The sequence below is a fragment of the Vicugna pacos genome, chromosome 9 (assembly GCF_048564905.1).
Source record: "Vicugna pacos chromosome 9, VicPac4, whole genome shotgun sequence".
Taxonomy (NCBI): domain Eukaryota; kingdom Metazoa; phylum Chordata; class Mammalia; order Artiodactyla; family Camelidae; genus Vicugna; species Vicugna pacos.
In genome coordinates, this window is record NC_132995.1 from 33,109,167 (window position 1) to 33,130,984 (window position 21,818).

At 49.6% G+C, this 21,818-nt stretch overlaps 1 protein-coding gene across 1 annotated transcript; it reads left to right on the forward strand.

Annotated features, from left to right (window-relative positions):
* The first annotated feature begins 2,527 nt into the window (after positions 1 to 2,527).
* On the forward strand, positions 2,528 to 21,601 carry ADGRG5 (adhesion G protein-coupled receptor G5). The gene is made up of 14 exons (XM_015248130.3): positions 2,528 to 2,661; positions 4,314 to 4,438; positions 5,374 to 5,537; positions 10,049 to 10,150; positions 10,357 to 10,435; positions 11,063 to 11,219; positions 11,892 to 12,056; positions 12,628 to 12,744; positions 14,141 to 14,293; positions 15,017 to 15,138; positions 15,398 to 15,666; positions 16,304 to 16,421; positions 19,254 to 19,531; positions 19,888 to 21,601. Exons 4-14 carry the CDS (start codon positions 10,087 to 10,089, stop codon positions 19,986 to 19,988), a joined length of 1,623 nt encoding a protein of 540 aa, XP_015103616.2. The 5' UTR covers positions 2,528 to 2,661; positions 4,314 to 4,438; positions 5,374 to 5,537; positions 10,049 to 10,086; the 3' UTR covers positions 19,989 to 21,601.
* Positions 21,602 to 21,818: the final 217 nt, after the last annotated feature.

Below are 21,818 nucleotides of genomic sequence, written 5' to 3' on the forward strand. Positions count from 1 at the left end.
CTTCATAAGATGTTGAGGGGTTTTGGTTTTTTGGTTTTTTACAAATTGAAGGTTTGCAGCAACCCTGTCTAGAGCGAGTTTCTTAGCACCAACAGTATTTTGCTTACTTCCTGTCTCTGGGTCACATTTTGATAATCCTCAATATATTTCAAACCTTCTACCAGCAAAAAGATTACAACTCGCTGAAGGCTCAGATGATGGTTAGCATTTTTGTTCAATAAAGATTTTTAAAATAAAGATAAGTACATTTTTTAGACATAATACTATTGAGCACTTACTAGACTGCCATATAGTTTAAACATAACTTTTACATGCACTGAAAAGCCAACAAATTCATGTGTCTCACTTTATTGCGATATTTGATTTACTGCGGTGGCTTGGAACCAAACCGGAAATATCTCTGAGATATGCCTGTGTTTAGGTTATGATTGCAGCCATGTACACATTAGAATGAACAAAGAATTGGCTCTTTGCAGCAAGAGGATCATTTTGGCAAAAATATTTGAGGGTTTCACACTCAAGGCTCACTCTGAATCCTTTGATAGTCAAATAATTCTCTCTGAAATTTCCTGGTCACTTCTCTTACAGAAGTTCTCTTCCTCTGTGGTCAGTGTCTGCTCCATTTTCATAGCATCACTTCTGTCAACTTCATGAAATCCCACACTTTTTGCGAGATTTGCAGTTTCGCTTATCACCATTTGCATTGTATTTGCATAGGTAATGTTGATAGCCACTGACAATCAGCTAGAGACAGATTTTGGTGGGAATATGTGGTGTCTGAGAGGGAACTAATCTATAAATGTTGCAGTGGCTGGCCTTTGCTTCCTGTGTACTTTGGACCTGTGAGATGCAGATATTGAGCATTCAGAGGACTGGAATATCCCCATTTTAAATCTGGGGAAATGCTCAGGGAGGCTCTTGGCTCAGACTTACCCAAAGTTTCACAGGCAGTAAGGACAACCATGGACCAAGAGCCGAGAGTTCTTTCCCAGAGTTCTGGAGGTGGCGATATGGATAGAGAAAGTGGAGGAGGCTGAGTTGATGGTGAACCTAAGCTCCCATCATGTCATCACAGTTGGGCCCTCCCTCTGAAGAGAAGCAGCGAAAATACTGTCTTAGAGGTGGCTCTTGTAAGAAGCGGGGTAGGAAAGCTGCCTGCTCATGGAACCAAGACGTGTGCTGACCATAAGCTTGCCAGTTCACATGAATTAACTCAGTTTTATAGCCATCTTTTGAGCTGGATGGTGCCACCACCATCTCACAGTGAGAAAAGTAACAATCAGAAGACAAGTGAGAGGCTCAGGTCACACAGCTAAGAGGTCTGAGAGCCCAGGTCTGACTTTCAATCTTATTATTCTCACTTCTGTTCTTAAAATCACACCTCCAGCCAGCTTTCTAGATGCCCTGCTAATCTGGTATGAGCTGTCAGTGGCCTCCGAGCGGTTTCTTTATCCAGCTTAGCACAGTAGAGTTTCTGACTGAGGCTGTGTTCCTATATCTCGCACTTCAGTTGTTCTCTGTCCTGTCTCTCTGCCACCACTCTTTGCCATCAACACATAGCACTTGTGCCATTATTTACTTAGCATTTTTCTTTAAATTATTTCACTTTTTTAGGACATATATGTATTTCAGGCTAAATAGGAAATCTGTTGTCAGTTGCCATAAATAGAAGAAAATCATAAAAATAAATGTCATGCAAATAAACATCATCAATCTAGCTAGAAACTTTCTCTTTGTTAAAAAGGGATACAATTTGCATACCCATGTTCATAGCAGCATTATTCATAATATCCAAAGGTAGAAGCAACCCAATTGTCTGTTGGTGGATGAATGGATAAACAAAATGTGGTCTATACTTTCAAAGCAATATTATTCAGCCTTAAAAAGGAAGGGAATTCTAATATACTCTACAACATGGATTTAACCATAAATCATGTTGAATGAAATAAGCCAGTCACAAGCCCTGGTGGTTACCAGGGGCTGCAGGGAGTAGGGAATGGGGAGTTACTGTTTAATGGATACAGAGTTTCAGTTTGGGGAGATGGAAAAGTTCTGGAAATGGGTGGTGGTCATGGCTGCACAGCAATGTGAATGTACTTAAGTCACTGAACTTTACACTTAAGAATGGCTAAAATTGTAGATTTCATGTATATTTTGCCACAATAAAAATCATTAAGAATCAGATATCTTAAAAAAAAAAGAATCAAATATCTTGTTTTCTATGTCTAATAAAAAGTTGAAGAATGAAAATCAAAAGGATAGAAGGCAGTGGTAGAAATGGATTAGACACAATTTAGCTCTAAACGGATGCTTCTTCTAGATGCCACCAGGATTGAGAAAGATTGAAAAGGAAATGAACTTTTCCTGGTGTGACTCAGTTTATCTGATGCCCTGTTGGGGATGCCACTTACTGCCCTTGGGCTGATCGCCAGGGGAACCATGCCCCACGTGGAGAGGCTCTTCACTAGGACTGGGGTGTGGTTCTCCCAGGGTGGCTTGCCTCCTCCGTGCCTGGGCGACTGAGCAAGGGCCTAGCATGCCTCCTAACGTGGAAGCATGTGGAATGTTTTATCGGGGAATTGGAGGCAGAGAAGCCTTCCCAGAGGAGACAGGACTTGAGCTGGGCCCTGAGTGATGGAGAAGAGCTGGAGCACCACCCAGGTATGTACATGTAACAGCAGGAAGAGAGCAGGGAGATGGGTATGGTTATGGCAGGCACTTCCCGAACTGGGTGGAAGTAGAAATTGGATGGGACTAGACCATGAAGGCAGTGGGGAGCCACTGCTGGCTTTTGAGCTGGGGAGTGTCTTGGCAGTGAGTTCCAGGATCTGCAGTGCAGGGCTATGTAACAGTACCCCCAAATGAGGTGGGGCACAGTGAGGCTATTACAGCTCCAGGATGGAAAACAGAGGGATTTGGGGTGAGTAGGGCCTCCTCCTGGGTCCTGGAAGCAGCTACTCGTGTTGCAACCCTAGAGGTGGTCAGGAGACCTCAGAAAGGAAGGGCCTGAAGGTCAAGGGCTGGGTCATGGTTGCAGAAAACCGAAGTTCAGAGGAGGGCAACAGTTTGCCCAAGTCACCCGGGAATGTGGCCAAGGAGTCAGGACACAGGTGCTAAGGTGTCCCTGCAGCTGGGGTGGGGAGCCTGCATGTGTGGACTTGTGCTTTCCCGAAATCTCTCTGCCCTGCAAGGAGCAGCTCCCCTCCTTCCTTTCACAGAGGCCACCTGAACTACTTGTGGGCTGGGCTTGGGTGGATGCTGCAAGGGCCCCAGTGTCGGGGCAGAGAGGAGGGAGACCATGTTGGGACCTCCCTGGTTTCTCCCTGTTGCTGCACCCCCGTCTCACTCTTGGGGGTAGGCAAGCACATTCCTGAGTCAGAATTTTCCCAGGGATTCTGGATGGGGCCCAGGCAAGAGATAGTGCCCTGTCTCCCCACCCACACACAGACACTTCCCCCTGTCCCTGAGGGTTCTGCAGAGGAAGTGACTGGTGTAGGACAGGCTTGTCCAGACCTCGGGCTCAAAGAGAAGCTGGCCAGCCTTCTCATAGTTTTGGTCATGTTTTCTGAGTTCTGCTGCCAGTGAGGCCTTTCTCCAGAGGGCTCTGTGCTGGGTAACTCTGGGCCAAGCCCTTTATCCTCCCTGGAACTCTGGACCCCCCTCCCCCCACCATCTGTGAAATGAGGGCTTTATGGAGCATTTCCGGTGACTGCAGCATCACCTTTTATGAGCCCCACCACCACCTCACGAGGTGGTACTGTCATTATCTCCATTTTACAGAGGGGAAACTGAGGTTCAGAGAATTTCAGTCACTTGCCCAAATTACCCAGCCAGGAAGTGCTGGGCCTGGTATTTCAACCCAGGCAGCTTGACCCAGCCCTGGCCTGAGATCTTCGCCATTAACCATCTCATTGATCATCAGGTCAGGCAGGGATCATTCTCCCTTTCCTACATACAGGTGGGGAAATTGAGTCTAAGAGGTGACATCTCTTGCCCAAGGGCGCAGAGCTGAGGTGGGTCTTGAACCCTGCTGGGTGCTGTGTTGGCCTGCCCTCCTCCCTCTCCCCTGCTCTCCCTCTCCCACCGACGCCCAGCACCTCTGCAAATGTGTAGCTGCCCCAGGAAATGCTACAGACCCTGGAGGTTTGAGGTCAAGGGATGAGCTGGGCATGGCCAGCACCTCAAAAGAAGCAAAAAGGCTTCTGCCAGTGAGAGGAGAAGTGAAGTCAGAGTGTGGGGTGCGGGGCGTAGGGTGAGGAGAGCAAACAGGCGCTGGCAGCCCAGAGGTTCTCGACTTCCCCTTCTTCCTGCAGAAGGCGGCGGGAAGGCAGCCAGACAGCAGCACGGCACAGATCAGCCGCTCTGGGCCTCTCCCTGCCCCACTCCCCAGAGGTTCTGTCCTTATCCCCGGAACTAGTGACATCCCTGGAGCAGCAAGGTAGGTTTTTTCCCTTCACCAGTTCCTGGGCCCCTGGTGGCAGCTCCAAACCTTGAGAATGGAGAGATTGATGTTTTTGAAAAAAGGCAATTTAAATTAAGGGGTGGTTAGGCATAGGGTTCAAATCTTCACTCCTCTCTAGGTGGCCTAGGGCAAGTTACTGGACTTTGCTTTTCTGGACTTCATTTCCTCATCTGTGAAATGGGGCTAGTCCAGCAACCTCCACCTCAGGTGGTAGGGGTGAGGGCCTGGCCCAGAGTTCGTGCTTGGCAAATCGGAGTAGCTGCAGTTCCTCTGAGTGACCTGGACTGGAGCCTGGGGACAGTGTGTCTCAGGGCAGTGGCTCTAGATCTGGCTGGGTCACAGACTCTCTGTTGGGTATTGATGGTGGCCCCCTTTTCCCTGCCTGTGATAGTAGCTCCTGTCAGGACTTCCCTGCAGAGACCACAGCTTCTCTTTTCATCCAGGCCAGGGTGAGGCCAGAGGTGGGGACTCTAGCCTGTGGTTGGCAGGAGCAGCTGTTGAGGGGCAGGTGGGGCTCTATCCAGGAGCCCACAGGCTTAGCAGGCCCTGGTGCTGTGGGGGAGAGGGTGGGCTGCCAGAATTCACAGCCGGCCCGGGAGAGGAAGGCAGGCATTCCTAGGTCTCCTAGTCAATGTATTTCTGGCTGGGAACCTGGGGTGAGAACCTTAGATTCCTAGGAATGTGGATCATGAGAATGCTTGTTTGAATCTCTCTCCCTGGGAAATAGATCTCATTTTACAGATGAGAAAAACTGAAGTGCAGGAAGGTCAAGTTCCTTGCCTAATGTCACAGCTTGTGCACTGAGTATTGAAGCTGGTTATCAAATTTACATCTTCCAAAGGCTCTGTTCTGTGCTCCATATGTCTGCTCACCCTCTATTGGCCTAAATAGGGTTTTGTTCATCCATACAGCAACTTAGCCACCCAGCCATCTTCAGGAGGCTGCAGTGCACCACGGGAGAGCGCTTGAGGTGAGTTTGCGTCTCAGCCTGACCACTGGCCTCCTGAAGAACCCCAGACAACCTTGTGCGGTATTCAGTTTCCCCACGGTCAGCTGGAACCATCTTGGGAGTCAGGTAAGGGATTCCTGTTTCCCAGAGGGCCCCAAATAACGGATTGCAGAAAGAATGAGATAGTCGAGAGTGCAGAGTAATGGGGAGTGGTGGTCTCTTTGAAAAGATGGAGAGGAGGATGTAGGGGGTTGTAGGCAGAAGTGAAGATTGTGGTTTGCTCCTGAGAAAGTGGCTGGAAACCACAGCTTCTATTTGGGGTGCTTGGGGGAGGTGTCACTTCTGCTTTGCCCTTAATTTCTCCAGCTGGGTGGTGAGGTTAAGCCCCTCTCCCCTCTGAGTCTGCCTGGGAGCAGCATGGCCAAGGGCCTGGGGACCCAGCCTTCCCGTCCAGACCCGGGCAGTCAAATCCACACCACTGTCTGGGCCTCAGTTTCTCCATTCGTACCGTGAAGGGGGTGGACATTTTCCGCACTGTCAGCTTCTCAATTTTCTCACCTGAAACATTCCAAACAGTTTCATTGAGTGGCTTCCTTTGTCTTCCCAAATCTTTTCCCTTGGTCTGAGGTTCTAAGAGGGTAAGCGAATTGACCAATGTAACACAGCCAGATAAATAACTTAATAGCCAAAGAAATAAGAACTCAGCATTCCACGACTCCAAAGCCTTCATTCTCTTTTTGTTTGTTTGTTTGTTTGTTTTGGGGGTGGGGGTGGGGGTGGGAGGTTTGCTTTAGTTTTGGTCATTCTCTTTTAAAATAAGCGCTCATATTAATAAATAGTGTTAACGTAAATGGATGACCACCAGGAGAAAAAAACTGACTCCATATTTCACGCTCCAGGATCAATGCAAATGGACTGTAGATTCCAACGTGAAAAAACGAAACCTTAAAAGTTCTACAAGAAACTTAGGAGAATTTCTGTGTAATGTTGGAATGGGGAGAGTCTTTCTAGCTACAACTCAAAATCCAGAAGCCCCTAGAGAAAACACTGGTAATTTTCATCACGTAAGAATTTTTTTATTTAAAAAAGACCTACATGGCAAAAAAGACCAGCTATAATGTCAAAAGGCAAATGACAAACTAGGAAAGATATTTGCAACTCATATGACAGACAAAGAGCTAATTTTCCTATTATGTAAAGGGTTTCTACAAGTTGGTAAGGAAAAGTCTAACCCAATATAAAAATGGGCAGATGATGAACCTGCACATGTGGGGAATTGATGCAAATACCAGCACAGCTGTACAGTTTGTAAGAGCAAAAGACTGGAACCAGCACAAATGGCTATTAACAGGGAACTGGTTAAAGAAATTGTGGTTTCTCCCTACATCAGACTGTGCAGTTGTAAAAGAAAAACTGGAGGCTCTCCAAGATGCGTTTTCAGGTGAAAAAAGCTAAGGGCAAAACAGTATATAGAGTGTACTGCTTTTTTTTATTTATAACATGGAGGAAATCATATTTGCTTGTATTTGTGTGAAGGAACCGGGAAAGACACACAAAACGCTAACAGCAGTGGTTCCCTGGGAGTGACTAACTGGGAACCCAGTGGTTGTGCGACACAAGAGGCAGGAATACTTTGCATTTTATACCTTTTTTTATGTATTTACTGTTTGTACTTGAAAGATTTCAATTTATTATTTATTATTTATTATTTATATTTATTTTTTAAACACGTTTTTATTGAGTTATAGTCATTTTACAATGTTGTGTCAAATTCCAGTGTAGAGCACAATTTTTCAATTATACACGAACATACATATATTCATTGTCACATTTTTTTTCTCGCTGTAAGCTACCACAAGATGTTGTATATATTTCCCCTGTGCTGTACAGTATAATCTTGTTTATCTATTCTACGTTTTGAAATCCCAGGAAAGATTTCAATTTCTAAACCATCTGAAGAGTAAATAAAAATTGAGAAATGTATGTTTATAACATATGGGGTAACTTCATAAACATAGACAAACAACACAAATTGGCCCAGAATCTCACCCTCCCCTTCCCCCAGAAATGACCTTGATGTGCATCTTCCAGATTTTGCATACATAAAAAATACAGTTTTTACAAGGATCGGGTTACATTACTTTGCAACATTCTTTTTGTTTTTTGTAAGCAATATGTCACTATTATTTTTTTCTATAATGATTAATAGTCATTTGGAGTATTATTACAAAAACCCTAAGCATTAAAAATTTTGCTTTTCTGTTGTGAAGGTAATACATATTTTGTTGTAGAAGATTCAAACAATACAGGAAACATAAAAAAAGAAAATTACCCTTCCCATAACATTATGAACATTTTGGTGACCATTCTCCTATGTATCCTCATAGGCTTGAATATGCATATAAAGATAATTTTCCATAAATATGATTATATTATACATATTATTTTCAATGTGCTCTTTCCACTCTATATGCTGTGTTCCTCTTCTATGTGGCTATCTTCATCATAATTTTTCTTAGTGAAATGGCAATCCATTGTACTGTAATTTTTTAACTTTTGATTTTGAAAAAAATGATAAATTCTCAGGAGGCTGCAAAAAAAAAATACGCAAAAAAGGTTTTGTCTACCTTTCACCCAGTTTTCTCCAATGGTAACCTCTTGCATATCTAAAGCACAATATCAAAACCAGGAAACTGGTACAACTCACTGCCTTTATTCAGATTTCATCATTTTTTTTTGCCTTCTTACTAATAAATGTTTGTTTGTTTGTTGTGTGTATATATATATATTTGAAGTACAGTCAGTTTACAATGTTGTGTCAATTTCTGGGGTGCAGCACAATGCTTCAGTCATACACGAACATACATATATTCATTTTCATATTCTTTTTTAGTGTAAGTTACTACAAGATATTGAATATAGTTCCCTGTGCTATACAGTATGAATGTGTTGTTTATCAGATTTCACCAGTTTTTATGCACTTATTTATGTGTGTCTGTATGTTTAGTTCTATGCAATTTTACAAGCGTAGATTCTTATAATCACCACCATAATCAAGATACAAAACTGTCCCATCACCACAAGGCTCCCTAGTGCTGCCTCTTTACAGACACACCGCCCTCCTCACCATTGGCAACCGCTAATCTGTTCTCCATCTCTATAATTTTGTTGTTTCAAGAACATCATATAAATGAAATCATATAGTATGCAACATTTTGATGCGAAAGACATTGTCACTTTCTTTCTCCCCCTTAGCATGATTCCCTTGAGACCCATTCAAGTTGTATGTAACAATGTATTTTTTTACTTGCTGAGTTGTATTTCATGTTATGGGTGCACCCGAGTTTATTTAACCACTCACCCACTGAAGGCACAGTGGGATTGTTTCCAGTTTCGGGCTGTTTCTTGGAATGGTCAGTTCTTCAGAAAAGGATTTTCTCCTGCCTTGGAGTATCATTACCTGGCTGCTGCAGTCTTCTGGAAGCTGGTTGAAGGAGGAAATGGAGAGGGGATGTGGCTTAATTTTCCTGCACTAGAAAGGCACCCCACCCTTTGCCTCAGATTCTCTGTGGTGCACTGTCTCCAGGGAAGGGATGAACTTTGTGTTAAGGTGGGGTTGGGGATGGAAGGGTAGTGCGGAAGGCTCCTGGATGCCCTGGGGGGCAGAGGAGATCCAGGAACCCAGCTGGTCATTTAAAGACTCACAGCCAACAACCCCTTGTTTTTAGCCTCACCCTTCATCTCACCTTCAGAAGTTCCCGATGCCTCCAGTTCTCAGGTGCTTCTATGGTCGGCAGGTTTGACCTAGCGGGCTTCTTCCTGCCTCCCAATGCCCCCGACCCCAACCCCACACCTCTGCCCACTGCAGGCACTTGGGCTCAATGTTTTATGATCTGCTAATTTTTTTTTTTTTTAACGAGGTGGCCACCTGCTTTGTAGCCTCCAAAGTTTTGCTGGCATCTCTCATCTGCTGTTGTCTTCTTTCTCTTTTGTGACTTTGTGTGTTTTATTCATTCACACTCATTTTAGTGGCATTTTGGGAGGCAGACATACATTTGCTATATTTAAGCAGAAGTTTATTAGTTCATTTTAAAATCAAGGAAAATGGAGGGAGGGTATAGCTCAAGTGGCAAAGCTCAATCCCCGGTACCACCATTAAAAAATAAATAAATAAACCTAATTACTGCCCTCCCCCCACAAAAATAATAATAAAATAAAACCACAGAAAATGAGAACAGAGTGGGACAGATTCTTGCCTGAAGTCACGTGGTGGATGAATGACAGGGCTGGACAGGATTAATGACAAGCGTCTCCCAGTTTTCCTCGGGGTGAGGTCAGAGCCCTGGGGAGGCCCCTAGAGAGACCACTTTTGGGGAGGGGGAAGTGTCTCAGGCAGAGCTGCAAATGGCAGGCATTACCAAATGGTCAAGGATTCTGGAGTCACAGAGACCTGGCTTCAGGCAGCCTCAAGCAAACCAAGACCCCTTGTTCTCTGAGCCTCAGTTTCCTCATCTGTGAAATGCAGGAGTATTGAGGATCAAATATAATACTGCACGTCCTGATCTTGGGATATGTCAGACACCCAGAGTTAGAGGCCGCTCTTTTACCACGATGCCGACGGGATGCACCTTTTCCAGGGCGGGAGCTGGTTCTTGGAGGAGACAGAGCACAGGACATGGATCACCATGGGGTCCTTTTCCTCTGCCTGTGCCTCGTGACTTCTCAGAGCAGGACAGTGGGTAAGAGGGCTGTGCTGAGCTGTGAGGGCAATCCTAGCCCAGGCCTCTGGCTGTGATGTGAAGGGGGAGGCCTGAAAGCAAGAGAGATTGGAAGGGGGCACTTAGGTCTCCTGGGGCAGCAGCAGGCTGGGGCGGAAGGCCCAGAGGCCATGGGCTGGGGGCAGCTGCGGACAGAGGCTGAGGCGGTGGTCTGACTCTTCCCACAGAGGCGTCTGAAGAAACCCTGCTCTGGATGAAGAGAATGGAGATGGTGACCAGGAGCCGGAGCTTGACTTCTTTTGCTGAGTGAGTTGGGTGTCCCTCCTCATCCTCCCAGAGTCAGCTGTGCCTCCACCCTCAGCTTGCACCTTGAATCAATGATCCGGGGTTGGTCCAGTGTAGACTGTAAATTCATCTATTCAGCATGCATTTATTGAGTACCTAGTGTGTGCCCGGCACTAGGCTCTGGAGATGCATGATAGACACACTTCTATCCTCATCAAGTTTAGTGTCTGGTTGGGGCCCTTAACCATGGATGCCATGAAACCAGGTACAGAATCGTGGGTCTCCATGCATTTTTCTAAGAAGTGTCTCTGAGACTCAGGTTGGGCTCTCCAAGGTCTATGACCCAAAGGCCAAGCAGTTCTGGGTGAGAGGCCAATGCTGATGGCTAACCAGGGAAGCACGGGGACCGTAGGGCACTTTAGTCAGCCAGAAGCAGCCAGGGAAGGCTTCCCGGAGGAGGCGTTGACAAACTGGTACCCAAATGAGAGTTAATTGGGAGAAGGGGATGGGTGGGGTGGGGAGGTAAGAGTGTCAGGAATACTGTGTGTGCAAATGTCTGGAGATTAGGGTATGGGATAGGGGAGGCTGTGGAGAGCCCCTCTCACCTCCATCCTCAATCAGGGCTCTGGTCATTTCTCTTGCCTTCAGGCTCATCCACGGCCTGGAGTGTAGGCTGCTCAACGCCAGCTTCAGGGGCCACAACCTCACTTTGCAGACGAACACCATCCAGACACTGGCCTTCAAGCTGGGCTGCGATTTCACTGGCCTCTCACTGAGCAGTGCTGCTCTGGGGCGGGTCCCCCAGGTCAGAGGTGGCTGGGGATGGGACTGAGCAGTGCTGCTCTGGGGCGGGTCCCCCAGGTCAGAGGTGGCTGGGGATGGGGGGTGGCCAGTGCCTCCACCCCAGAAATCCTCCACGGGTTTAAGGTCTGGACCTTCCCCAGGGTCCATCACCCTCCTCCCCGCCAATCCAGGCTCTGCTCTAATAGCTGTGAATTGCCTCCTCTGTAATATGGAGCTGATATTCTTCATGTGAATGACGGAAAAGCGATGCTTATAGCCCCTCAGAAGCAGCATCTTCTTTCTGCTTTTGCAGGTTCCTGAGGGGAGGCTGCTGTGGGAGAGGCCCGGGAATCTGGGCTCCTTTGAGGATCCTGGTGTGATTCCCGCTGAATGCCTGGGTGCTGGGGCCTTAGGTGCTCCATCCTCAAGCTCCAGTTGGGTGGGGTAAATGACCCAAACTCAAGACTGGAGCAGCCTGGGGGGACGGCCTGGAGGGAAGGCCTGGGACCTTGGGAAGTTTGGGTAGAGGTGCAGCCTGGCAGGAGAGGGTTCTGTGGGTAGAGGCTCCAAGGTAGGAGATGCTCAAGGCCAGGCTGGGTGGGAGGGCTTCACTAGGAGTGGGAAGCAGTGAATGTGTTGCGGTGAGTATGGGGTCTTCAGACACAAGGCCCAGCCTGTCTTTGGCTGTCTGCAGGCCCCAGCCCAGCACGCCATGCAGTTCCCAGCCGAGCTGACCAGAGATGCCTGCAGGACCCACCAGAGGGAACTGCGTCTCATCTGCATCTACTTCTCCACTACCCACTTTTTCCAGGATGGACAAAGCAGGGTGGGCACTGGCCCCTTCCTGGGGGCATCACAGGTATCCATGCCACCTCCTGGCCTCTGGGCAGGGACCAGCCTACTGTGCAACCTCAGCCAGTCAGTGCCCCTCTCTGGGGCACAGTTTTAGCCGAGTGATAGGGAGACGCAATTCCAATGGGCAAATGAGACCTAAGAAATCTACTGTGTCTGTGCCTATCTCCAGATGGGAGGCAGACAAGTAGGTCACAGATCCCTGCCCTTGGAGAAATAGCTCAACCATTAGACCAGGAGCTAAGAGACTTAATTTTAGCTCAGGTTTGGTTATAACCGTAGAGATACAACTTCTGGAGGAGGTGCCTTTTAACTTTGGTTTTGAAAGTGAATTAGGGTAGGGTGAGGTGAAGGGTATGAGGCTGGAATTCATTTAACAAATGGGAGGTGGGGGTGGTGGTGAGAAGTCAGCTTTCCAGGTGGGGGGGGCAGCATGTGTAAAGACTGGGAAGTGGCCCAGCTGTACACATGAAAACCACGCTGCTTTTCTCATCCACGGAGGAGGGGGTTGGGTCTTGGACCTCATCCAAGGTCTCCTCATGTCCCCCCAAGTCAGCCCTTTTTGTCTGCCTTTCCAGAAAGACATCAACTCATCTCTGCTCAATAACTATGTCCTGGGGGCCCAGCTGGGCCATGGACATGTGCACAACCTCAGTGAGCCAGTGAACATCAGCTTCTGGCACAACCAAAGCCTGGTAATGTTGGGGACACCCCCATTTCCACCCCATCCCTGCCCCCTTGTGGCTGTCCTGTTGAACATTGGTTTGAGGAGGCCCAAACCTGTGGAACCATCTGGGAAACAAACTGCTTTAAATTCATCACACTTTGGGAATTCCTGCCAAAGAAATAAGAGAGAGAAGCTTTTAATCACTGCATTAGTCAGGATTCTTTGAATTGCAAGTGGTAGAAAACCAACTCAAGCCAGCTTAAGCAGAAAAGGGACTTTATTGGCTCATGTACTTGAAACATCCAGGGCTGTTCTAGCTTCAGGCATGGCTGGATCCAGGGGCTGATATGATGCCATATAGCTCAGTCTCTATCTCTCAACAGTGGTCTCCTGCCTTGGCTCTCCACTCTGGCAAGATAACAGCTGAAGTGCTGGACTCCTTCTCCTCTTCTCTGTAGGCTCTTTCTGACTAGTGCAAACCAAGATCTATAATGGATCCTCAAGGTCCAGCTGGGTCACGTGTCCATCCCTGAACCATCAATGTGCCCAGGGGCATGGGACATGTGGATTGGCCAGACCTGGGTCACATGGCCCAGAGACTAGGCTGGATTTATTTGACCTGATATTGGGGGATGGGTTGGTCCTCCAGGAAATTGCAGATGTTGATACTGAAAGAAGAAGGGCTGCTGGCTAGGCACAAGCCCTGATGGTATTTGTGAAAAGCCTAGAGCCTCTGCACTCTGGCCCTATCTTCTGTCTGCCTCATCAGGACCATCTGCACTCCCAATTTTCCCATCATGTTTTCTTTCATTCTTCTGGAATTTATCCCTGTGGTTCCCTTCACCTGGTACATCCTTGCTCCTCTTCTGTTGAAATCTGATGCATCCTCTAAGGCCTCAGTGCCCCAGTTGTCCCTTCCCGTCTCAGGACTTCTCTGTCACTTCCTCTGTGGTATTTCATGGCACCTCTCCACCCACATGATTTGGCATCAGGGTTGTCTGTGGATGACTCTCTCTCTCCCCCACTGGGAAGGGACTGGACCATCACTGTTCCCTAAAGGGAGGCAAGGGAAGGAGACAGTTGATTATAGAGCACCTACTGTATAGGCCAGAGCTGGGTGCTCAAGATTCCTCATTGCCTTTGATTGTTCCACATCCTTGTGACTTGGGTATAAATGATCCCATTTTGCAAATGAATAAACTGAGGCTCAGAAAACTTCTGTGACTTCCCAGGTCACTCTCAGAGTCCATGGTGGAGGTGGGGCTGGAATCTGGGTCTGTCTGATGTCAAAGCCCAGCCAGTGCCGGGTAAAATGTTGACCAGGGTACAGTTGAGTCACCTTTGGCCCCCACAATTTCCAGACCCTGATCCACAGCCCTCCCCTGCACCCCTTGGATACACCCAACTCCAGTATCTCCCCTTAGGAAGGCTACATGGTGACTTGTGTCTTCTGGAAGGAGGGAGCCAGCAAACAGCACTGGGGGGTCTGGAGCCCTGAGGGCTGTCGCACAGAGCAGCCCTCACCTTCCCAGGTGCTCTGCCGCTGCAACCACCTCACCTACTTTGCTGTTCTCATGGTATGTATGCATCCAGCCTGGGTGAGGGTGGTCAGAACTGCAGAGAGCCCCATGTCCAGGACAGAGGAGAAAGACAAAAGCTGATTCAACAGACAGAAAATCCAACTCAGATGGGCTTAAGGAAAAAAAAAAGAAATTTATGGGTTCATGTTCCTGAAAAGGCTAGGGTTAAGTCCTCAGGCATGGCTTGATCCAGGGGCTCAGTAGCACCAGGATAGGATCTATCTCATTCTATCTCTGTCTGTCAATTGTGCTTGCTTTGTGCTAGCTTAGATCTCCCCATGGGATAATAATATGGCTGCTAGTAGTCCCAGGCTCATGTCCTGCAAGCTGTCAGGCCAGTAGACCAAGAGCTGTCTTCCCAATTCTGCCAGCTGAAGTCTTGGGACTGAGTCTCACAGGCCTAGGGTGCATCACATGCCCATCCCTTAATCAGTCACTGGGGGCAGGAGGAGGGATAGGCCTGATAGTCCAGGCCTGGTACACTTGACTGCACGTAGTGGGAGAACTGGAGGGTCCACCCCTGTGCCTAGAGAGTGAGGGAGTGGAGGGGAGATGGGAGTTGGGAGGTGGAAAGGCCACTATGTCTGCTATGGCTGTTTTCAAGCCAGGACTACAGCTAGGATTGTAGGGTGGGGTCTTAGAGGTAAGGTCTTGGTAGATCTCTCCAATTCAGCCTGGGGAGGGTATTTCCATGCTTCTGGCCCTCCTTCCCTCCCACAGCAACTCTCTCCGGCCCCAGTCCCTGCAGAGTTGCTGGCGCCTCTCACGTACATCTCCCTGGTGGGCTGCAGCATCTCCATCGTGGCCTCACTGCTCACTGTCCTGCTGCACTTCTATGCCAGGTATTCCCCTGCTCTCCTGCTGGGCCTGCCCACCCACTGATGCTCAGCCCTCCTCCTTCCTTCCTGCTCAGTCCCCCAGAGTCTGGTGGGCTTCTCCAGAGGGCAGATCCTGGGAGACAGGAGATCAGCCTCCCTGTGTGGCTGCTCTTGGGTCCCTGCCCCTCTCGACCTGTGTCCTGGTCTTTGTGTGTCTATGAGCCCAGGGAGTGGAACTGCCTGGTGATGTCCAGGTCACAGAGGGCCATGCTCCCACCCACAGGAAGCAGAGTGACTCCATAACACGCATCCACATGAACCTGCACGCCTCTGTGCTGTTCCTCAATGTCGCCTTCCTGCTGAGCCCAGTGCTGGCCATGCCCCCTGTGCCCGGGTCAGCATGCACGGCCCTGGCCGCCATCCTGCACTACGCACTGCTCAGCTGCCTCACCTGGATGGCCATTGAAGGCTTCAACCTCTACCTCCTACTTGGGCGTGTCTACAACGTGTACATCCGCCGATACGTGCTCAAGCTCTGTGCCGTGGGCTGGGGTAAGCACAGTCTCCCTCCGCTCTTGCTTCCTGAGGCTTCCAGCCAGACCATATGTCTGCCCCTTCCGTCCTTCCTTTTCTCTTCCTCCTCATCACGGTGACCACTGCCGTACCACCTGTTACCCCTGCCAACTCCCACCACCGCTTCCTACACTGCTATTCTCATTACCACTTCCACCTTCAATACTTTTATCATCACCACCTCCAGTACCACCATCACCTCCACTTCCATCACCACCACCATCCTCATCCTTACCTTCACCACTGTCTCTGGTACCACCATCATTGCCATCTCTATTGCCATCCTAGCCCCTCACTTTATTAGCTATTTCCTCACCAGTTCTCAAACCCTCTCTCCCATTACCTCCGAGCCACCACCTCCCAGTGTGACCATCACTACAGCTGCTACCATCCCACCTTAGAGCCCTCATTCATATCACCTTGGAGACAGCCTTCTCTAAGACTACCAGGCTGATTGCACTGAGGCTGGACCATGTGACAGCGGCTGGAAACAGTCTCTTTCCCTCCGGCCACTTCACTTGCCCAGTGGAATTCTGTTTTAGCAGCCCCAGGAACTCACAGCCAGCTCACCTCTGGGGTCTTCTGACAGATTCTGAGCCTCTGTCCCACTCCTCAGGGGTCCCAGCTTCCCTGGTGCTGCTCCTTCTTGCCGTCAAGAGCTCAGTTTACGGACCTTACGTGATCCCTCTCTCCAACAGCCAGGGAAACAGCACGGGCTTCCAGAACATGTCCATGTGAGTGTGCTTAGGGCTGCGGCAGCTCCCTGGCTCTGACAGCAGGGCCACTGGGCCCTGGGGCTCCAGACGGTGGCCTGCAGGCAGGGCACTGGCTGTGGGGCAGGGAGGGGGCCACTGCTTAGACAGGGGGCTTGGCCACAGCCTTGTGCCGGAACCCCAAGGCCTCTCACGGGGCAGGCTCATGTTCTATTCTGCCACTGGCTAACTCTAGGACTCCAGTGCCCACACACGGCCTCCTAGGCCAGGCCTCCTGGCAACGCACAGCTGCAGGCCAGCATCACCCCCCATCCCTGGCCCTGGACTCTCAGGCCCTCAGTGGAGCTCAGCCTACCCCTGGCTCTTCCCCCACGACCACCTTGCTTCGCCTGCTCAGGCTCCGGCACTGGTTCCCCCAATCTGTGCTGGCATGGCACTGCCAGCCCTCAAACACTCCTAATCAGCGAAGAGAGTGTTGTAGAGACTGGGACACCCCAGGGACTGGGCTCAGAGTGTGTGGGGGTAGGGGGCCTGGCTGGGGGAGTCGGGGGACAGACTCTGCTGCCGCTTCCTGTGCCCTGGGACATTTACCTTTTCTTGTTATGAGACGTTTCTAACAGCCAACAGAGCAAGCATAGCTTAACAAACCCCTGTAGACCCATCACCAGCAGCTGGCCTCTGGCCTTTTTTCCTTTCCTGGCTGACGTGAGCTCAGGATTGCTGAGGGCTGACGCTGTTGGCAGGCCTGTGGGTCAGCCTGTTTAATCCTCACAGCCAGGAGTAGGTCCTATTGTCAGCCCTTGTGGACAGTTAGGGAAACTGAGGCTCAGGCAGCTGAAGAACCCTGCCCAAGGGGACCCAGCCCGTTAAGGGTCACAGGCAGGCTGGCTCCAGAGTCCTGCCCCCAACCACCGCCCCTCCCAGCTTCTGGGAAGTGGGGGCTTGGCTCGGAGTGGAGCTGAGGTGGGGTTAATTCTTCTCACTGTGAGGGTTGGGTGGTTTCTTAGAGGAAGTGTAACTTAGGATTCATTAAACAGGGTGTTTTATTATCTAGTATGTGACATGGACAAAAGAACTGAAGTGACACACCAGCCCAGGAAGCACATGAATATAGGGATGTTAGAGAGCTCCTGCCCTGAGAACCAGCTTCTCTTGAGTCTTCCTCACTGCTCCTTCCCCCTTCTTACCCCGGATCCTGTGACTTTTATACTCCTGCGTTTAAAAAACCCTTACTGCGTATATATGTATTCTTTAACAATTAAAATTTTTTTTAACTTTTTTTAATTGAAGTGTAATTGACATGTAACATTATATTAGTTTCAAGTGTACAATATACTGATTAGATATTTGTATATATTGCAAAATGATCACCACAGTACGTCTAGTTAACATCTGTTATATAGTTACAGAATTTTTTTTCTTGTGATAAGAACTTTTAAGATCTACTTTCTTAGCAATTTTCAAATATGCAATACAGTGTAATTAACTGTAGTCAGCATACTGTCCATTACATCCTCAGGACTTATTTATTTTTAACTGGAAGTTTGTACCTTTTGACCTGCTTCACCCATTTTGCTCCCACCTCCTGCCTCTGGCAACCACCAGTTGGTTCTCTGTATCTGTGAGTTTTTTGTTTATTTTAGATTCCACATGTAAGTGAGATAATACGATATTTGTCTGTCTTTGTCTGATTTGTTTCACTTAGCATGATGTCCTTAAGGCCCAGCCATGTTGTTGCAAATAGCAAGATTTCCTTCTTTTTATGTCTGAATAATATTCCATCGTGTATATATACACCACATCTTCTTTAACAGCAATTCTAAAAAACCTTGAAAATAACTCCAATGCCCACTGACAGGACACCAGATTAGTGTGATAGAGCCACCTTTGCTAGACAGTGGAAAGGAATGATCCACCACCACCCTCATCCACTTGGCTAATTCTCCAAGATAATGTTCAGGGACCCTGGTGTCTGAAGTGGCAGGAGCCCACAGTGAGAGCCTGAGCAGGTGATCGTGACAATCAGGGATGCAAGCTCTGGGCTTAGACCACAGGGCTTCAAGTCTTACCTTTGCCTCTTACTAGTGTCAGTTCCTAAACCAGAGCCTCAGTTTCTTCATCTGTAGGATGGAATGATTACGCACCTGCCTCATAGGGTCATCATGAGGACTGAATAGCTGATTTATGGAAATCACGTGACCTGACTGGGTAAAAGGCAGCACCTGTCTTACAGTTGTCTGGGGGAAGCAAAGGGAGTGAAGACTTCAGGGAGGGCAGGACCAGGGATGCAGCCTCTGTCAGGCATCTCTCTGGCTCTTTCGTCTGCCCTTGGTGGAACTTTCCCGCTGCTCCCTCTGCTCCTCAGTCCACACATGGAGAGCGCCCCTCTACCAAGGCTCGTTGCAGCAGCTCATTCAAGGCTCAGGGAACAGCAGGTGGCCCAGTCTAAGTGGAGAGGGCATCCTAGGGCCATTGCACAAAGATGATGATGAGATGGTGATAACGATGTGGTGGGTAGAAGAAGTTTCCAGACCAATGATCCATAGCATACCAGTTGATGGTTGGGCTGGCTGTAGAAGCAGGAGGAGAGGAAGAGTTTTCAAGTGGTAAAGGCACAGAGGAGTGAGAGAGACTGGTGTGGCTGGAAAGGAGGTGTGCCAGGGCTTTGGGCAGGAGACCAAGGTAGCAGGTGGGTCCTGTTGTGGTGGACTTCATCACATGATGAAACAATATGTCTGGGCTGGGAAATAGGACCAGGTTCAAGAGGCAGTTCAGAGGCCCAGGAGACTGCGGTTTCCCCTCCACCAGCCTTGAGAGCCACACCAACCCTGGCGCTTCACTCATCCCCTGCAGATGCTGGGTGCGGAACCCTGGGGTGCACAGTGTCCTGGTGATGGGCTATGGTGGCCTCACGTCCCTTTTCAACCTGGTGGTGCTGGCCTGGGCGCTGCGGGTCCTGCACAGACTGCGGGCAAAGGAGAAGGCGCCAGGCCCTCGGGCCTGCCGGGACACCGTCACCGTGCTGGGCCTGACCGTGCTCCTGGGCACCACCTGGGCCTTGGCCTTCTTCTCCTTTGGCGTCTTCCTGCTGCCCCAGCTCTTCCTCTTCACCATCTTCAACTCGCTCTACGGTAGGGCCTATGGGTGTCGTGGAGGAAACCCCAGGGGCGTGTACAGCTGGTGTATATTTATTGCTGAAGGGCTTCAGGTCAAGGGGACGAGCTGGGGGCTGAAATCTAGCCTCTGACAAGCTTGTGTGGGGCTACATCTACCCATAGAAAGGGGCGCCACCTTGTAATTTGCACAAAGGCACCCAACAGGCGGTGGTTGGGTCCTCCAGCTCCTGTGCTCTGCACTCTTCTGGCCTCCAACAATAAGGGGTTCTGAGAATTACTCCTGGGCCTCAGGGAGGCCCAACTCACCTCCCAACGAAGGAGGTGCCCCACTGATCCCATGATGCTCCCACTGACCAGTCTTCTGCTTGCAGGTTTCTTCCTTTTCCTGTGGTTCTGCTCCCAGAGGTGCCGCTCAGAGGCAGAGGCGGAGGCGGAGATGGAGGCATTCAGTTCCTCCCATACGATGCAGTAGTCTGGACTGTCTGAGCCTCCTGGTACAGAACCCCCAGCCTATCTGGCTGCCTGCAGCCCGAGACCCTGGCTTCTACCAGAGAAGATGGCAGGCCAGCTGCTGGACACCAGAGACCACTGTGCCCTCCAGGGTGCTTTTGCACCTCCATAGCTCCCCAGGCCCAGGGGGCAGGGTGTTGCTCTGCTTCCCCTAGCATTCTGCTCTGAGGCAGGTCCAACCCCACGCTGGGGCAGCAAACTTTCTCCTGGTGCCTGGGCTGATCTGGCCAGGCCTATGGCCAGAGCACTGGCCTGGAAGTCAGGAGATCACATTTTAAGGCTTGGCTCTGAGTCTCCCTGTATGACCTTGGGCCTGTCATTTCTCATTGACCCTTGGTTTTCACATCTGTGACATGGGGGAAGATGGCTCTGGTCCTGCCTAATCCCAGAGCTTTGTTCGGGATGAATGGGACCAGGAAGGAGGAGGTCACAGTGGGGTGGGGATCCCCACCCTGGCCCTATTACCGCTACCTGTCTTTTGGGGGCTGGGTATTGGCCAGCCTCCACTGGAAACACCTGATGGGCCCTGCTCCCTTCCTCTGGGAGAGTCAGCCCTGGCCAGGGGTCCTCAGCCCAGTGCTTAGAGACCTACTCACTGAGACTTCACCAGCCTATGCCTGAGGCCTCTTTTCCTTTAGCTCCCAACTTATGGTGACTTTAATTCCAAGCCTACCTTTCCCAAAGATTGGGAAGTCCCATCCTTCCCAGAGGCTCCTCCTCCAGGGCTCCTAAGACCCCCATAGGACCCCCATATAGACCAGAGACTGGGCAATACAGCTTTCTGGAGGTAGAAGCAGGGCACCTCTTTCCCCTCCATCTGAGCTCCAGTCACCCTGATATTTGATGACTGGGCAGGAATGAATTTCCTCTGGTAGGCAGGCATGAGGGTGTGGGTTCTAAATCCCATGCTCAGGTCACAGTTGTAGAGAATCACCATTGCGCTTGACCTGTCCTGTCTGACCAAGCCGGGGACTGCCCATGAAGCCAACGCCTTTCCAAGGATGCACACCAGGGGGCGCTGTTGGCACATGCTCAGAAGCCCTTGACTCCAAAACCATGCCTGGAGATGCTGTGGTTGCCTGTCTGTGGACATGACACACCAGATGGAGAGGCCCTCCCTGCCTCCAGGACTGCACTTGTGGAGTGACTGACGAGAGGAATGCTAGCACCATCTATGCAGCCTTTTCTCTTTTCCAAAGCAGCTGCCCGCTCTAGCTCTTGGAGTCTTGTGCTCTGGCAGACCAGGCACTAGAGCTGTGGGCTGGGGTAGGCTCCCAGGGCCCCACTCCAGGCCATCAGACAGATTCTAATGACTTTGAATGTCACAGAGAGGGAATTGGAGCCGGATCCCTTTTCTCCCTGGAGGTCTCCCTCTGCCCTTTGCTCATTTCTTGATGTAAATTGCCCTTGTGGCGAGTGGTGCAGGCTCTGGGAGCCAGACTGCCTGGGCTCAAATGCCATCGTTGTCATTTGTCAGCTGTGTGACTGTGGACAAGCCACTCCACCTCGCTGTTCTTCAGTTTTCCTATCTGTAAAATAGGGGTAATAGTAGTACCTATTTTGTATTTAAATAAAATAATCCATAGAAAGATGCTTAGCAGAGGGTAAGTGCCCAGTAAGTGGTTATTGTTATCATTAACATTTTTGCTATTATTATTAGTAGTGTTAACTCAGTCTCAGAGGCCCACCCATCTAAGCTCTAGGCCCAGCTCCTCCCTCAGAACATCCTGCAGTCCCTTGGCTTTGCCACCTTCTCTCCCACTTTCCCCAGAGTGGCCTCTGCTCCAGGCAT

What these genes read in the sequence shown, in the direction of transcription:
- ADGRG5 (XM_015248130.3), top strand. Translation starts at nt 10,087, where the DNA reads ATGGATCACCATGGGGTCCTTTTCCTCTGCCTGTGCCTCGTGACTTCT. An exon ending in TTCTCAGAGCAGGACAGTGG is followed by an intron (nt 10,151 to 10,356) that starts GTAAGAGGGCTG and finishes CTCTTCCCACAG; the next exon opens with AGGCGTCTGAAGAAACCCTG. An exon ending in TCTGGCACAACCAAAGCCTG is followed by an intron (nt 12,745 to 14,140) that starts GTAATGTTGGGG and finishes ATCTCCCCTTAG; the next exon opens with GAAGGCTACATGGTGACTTG.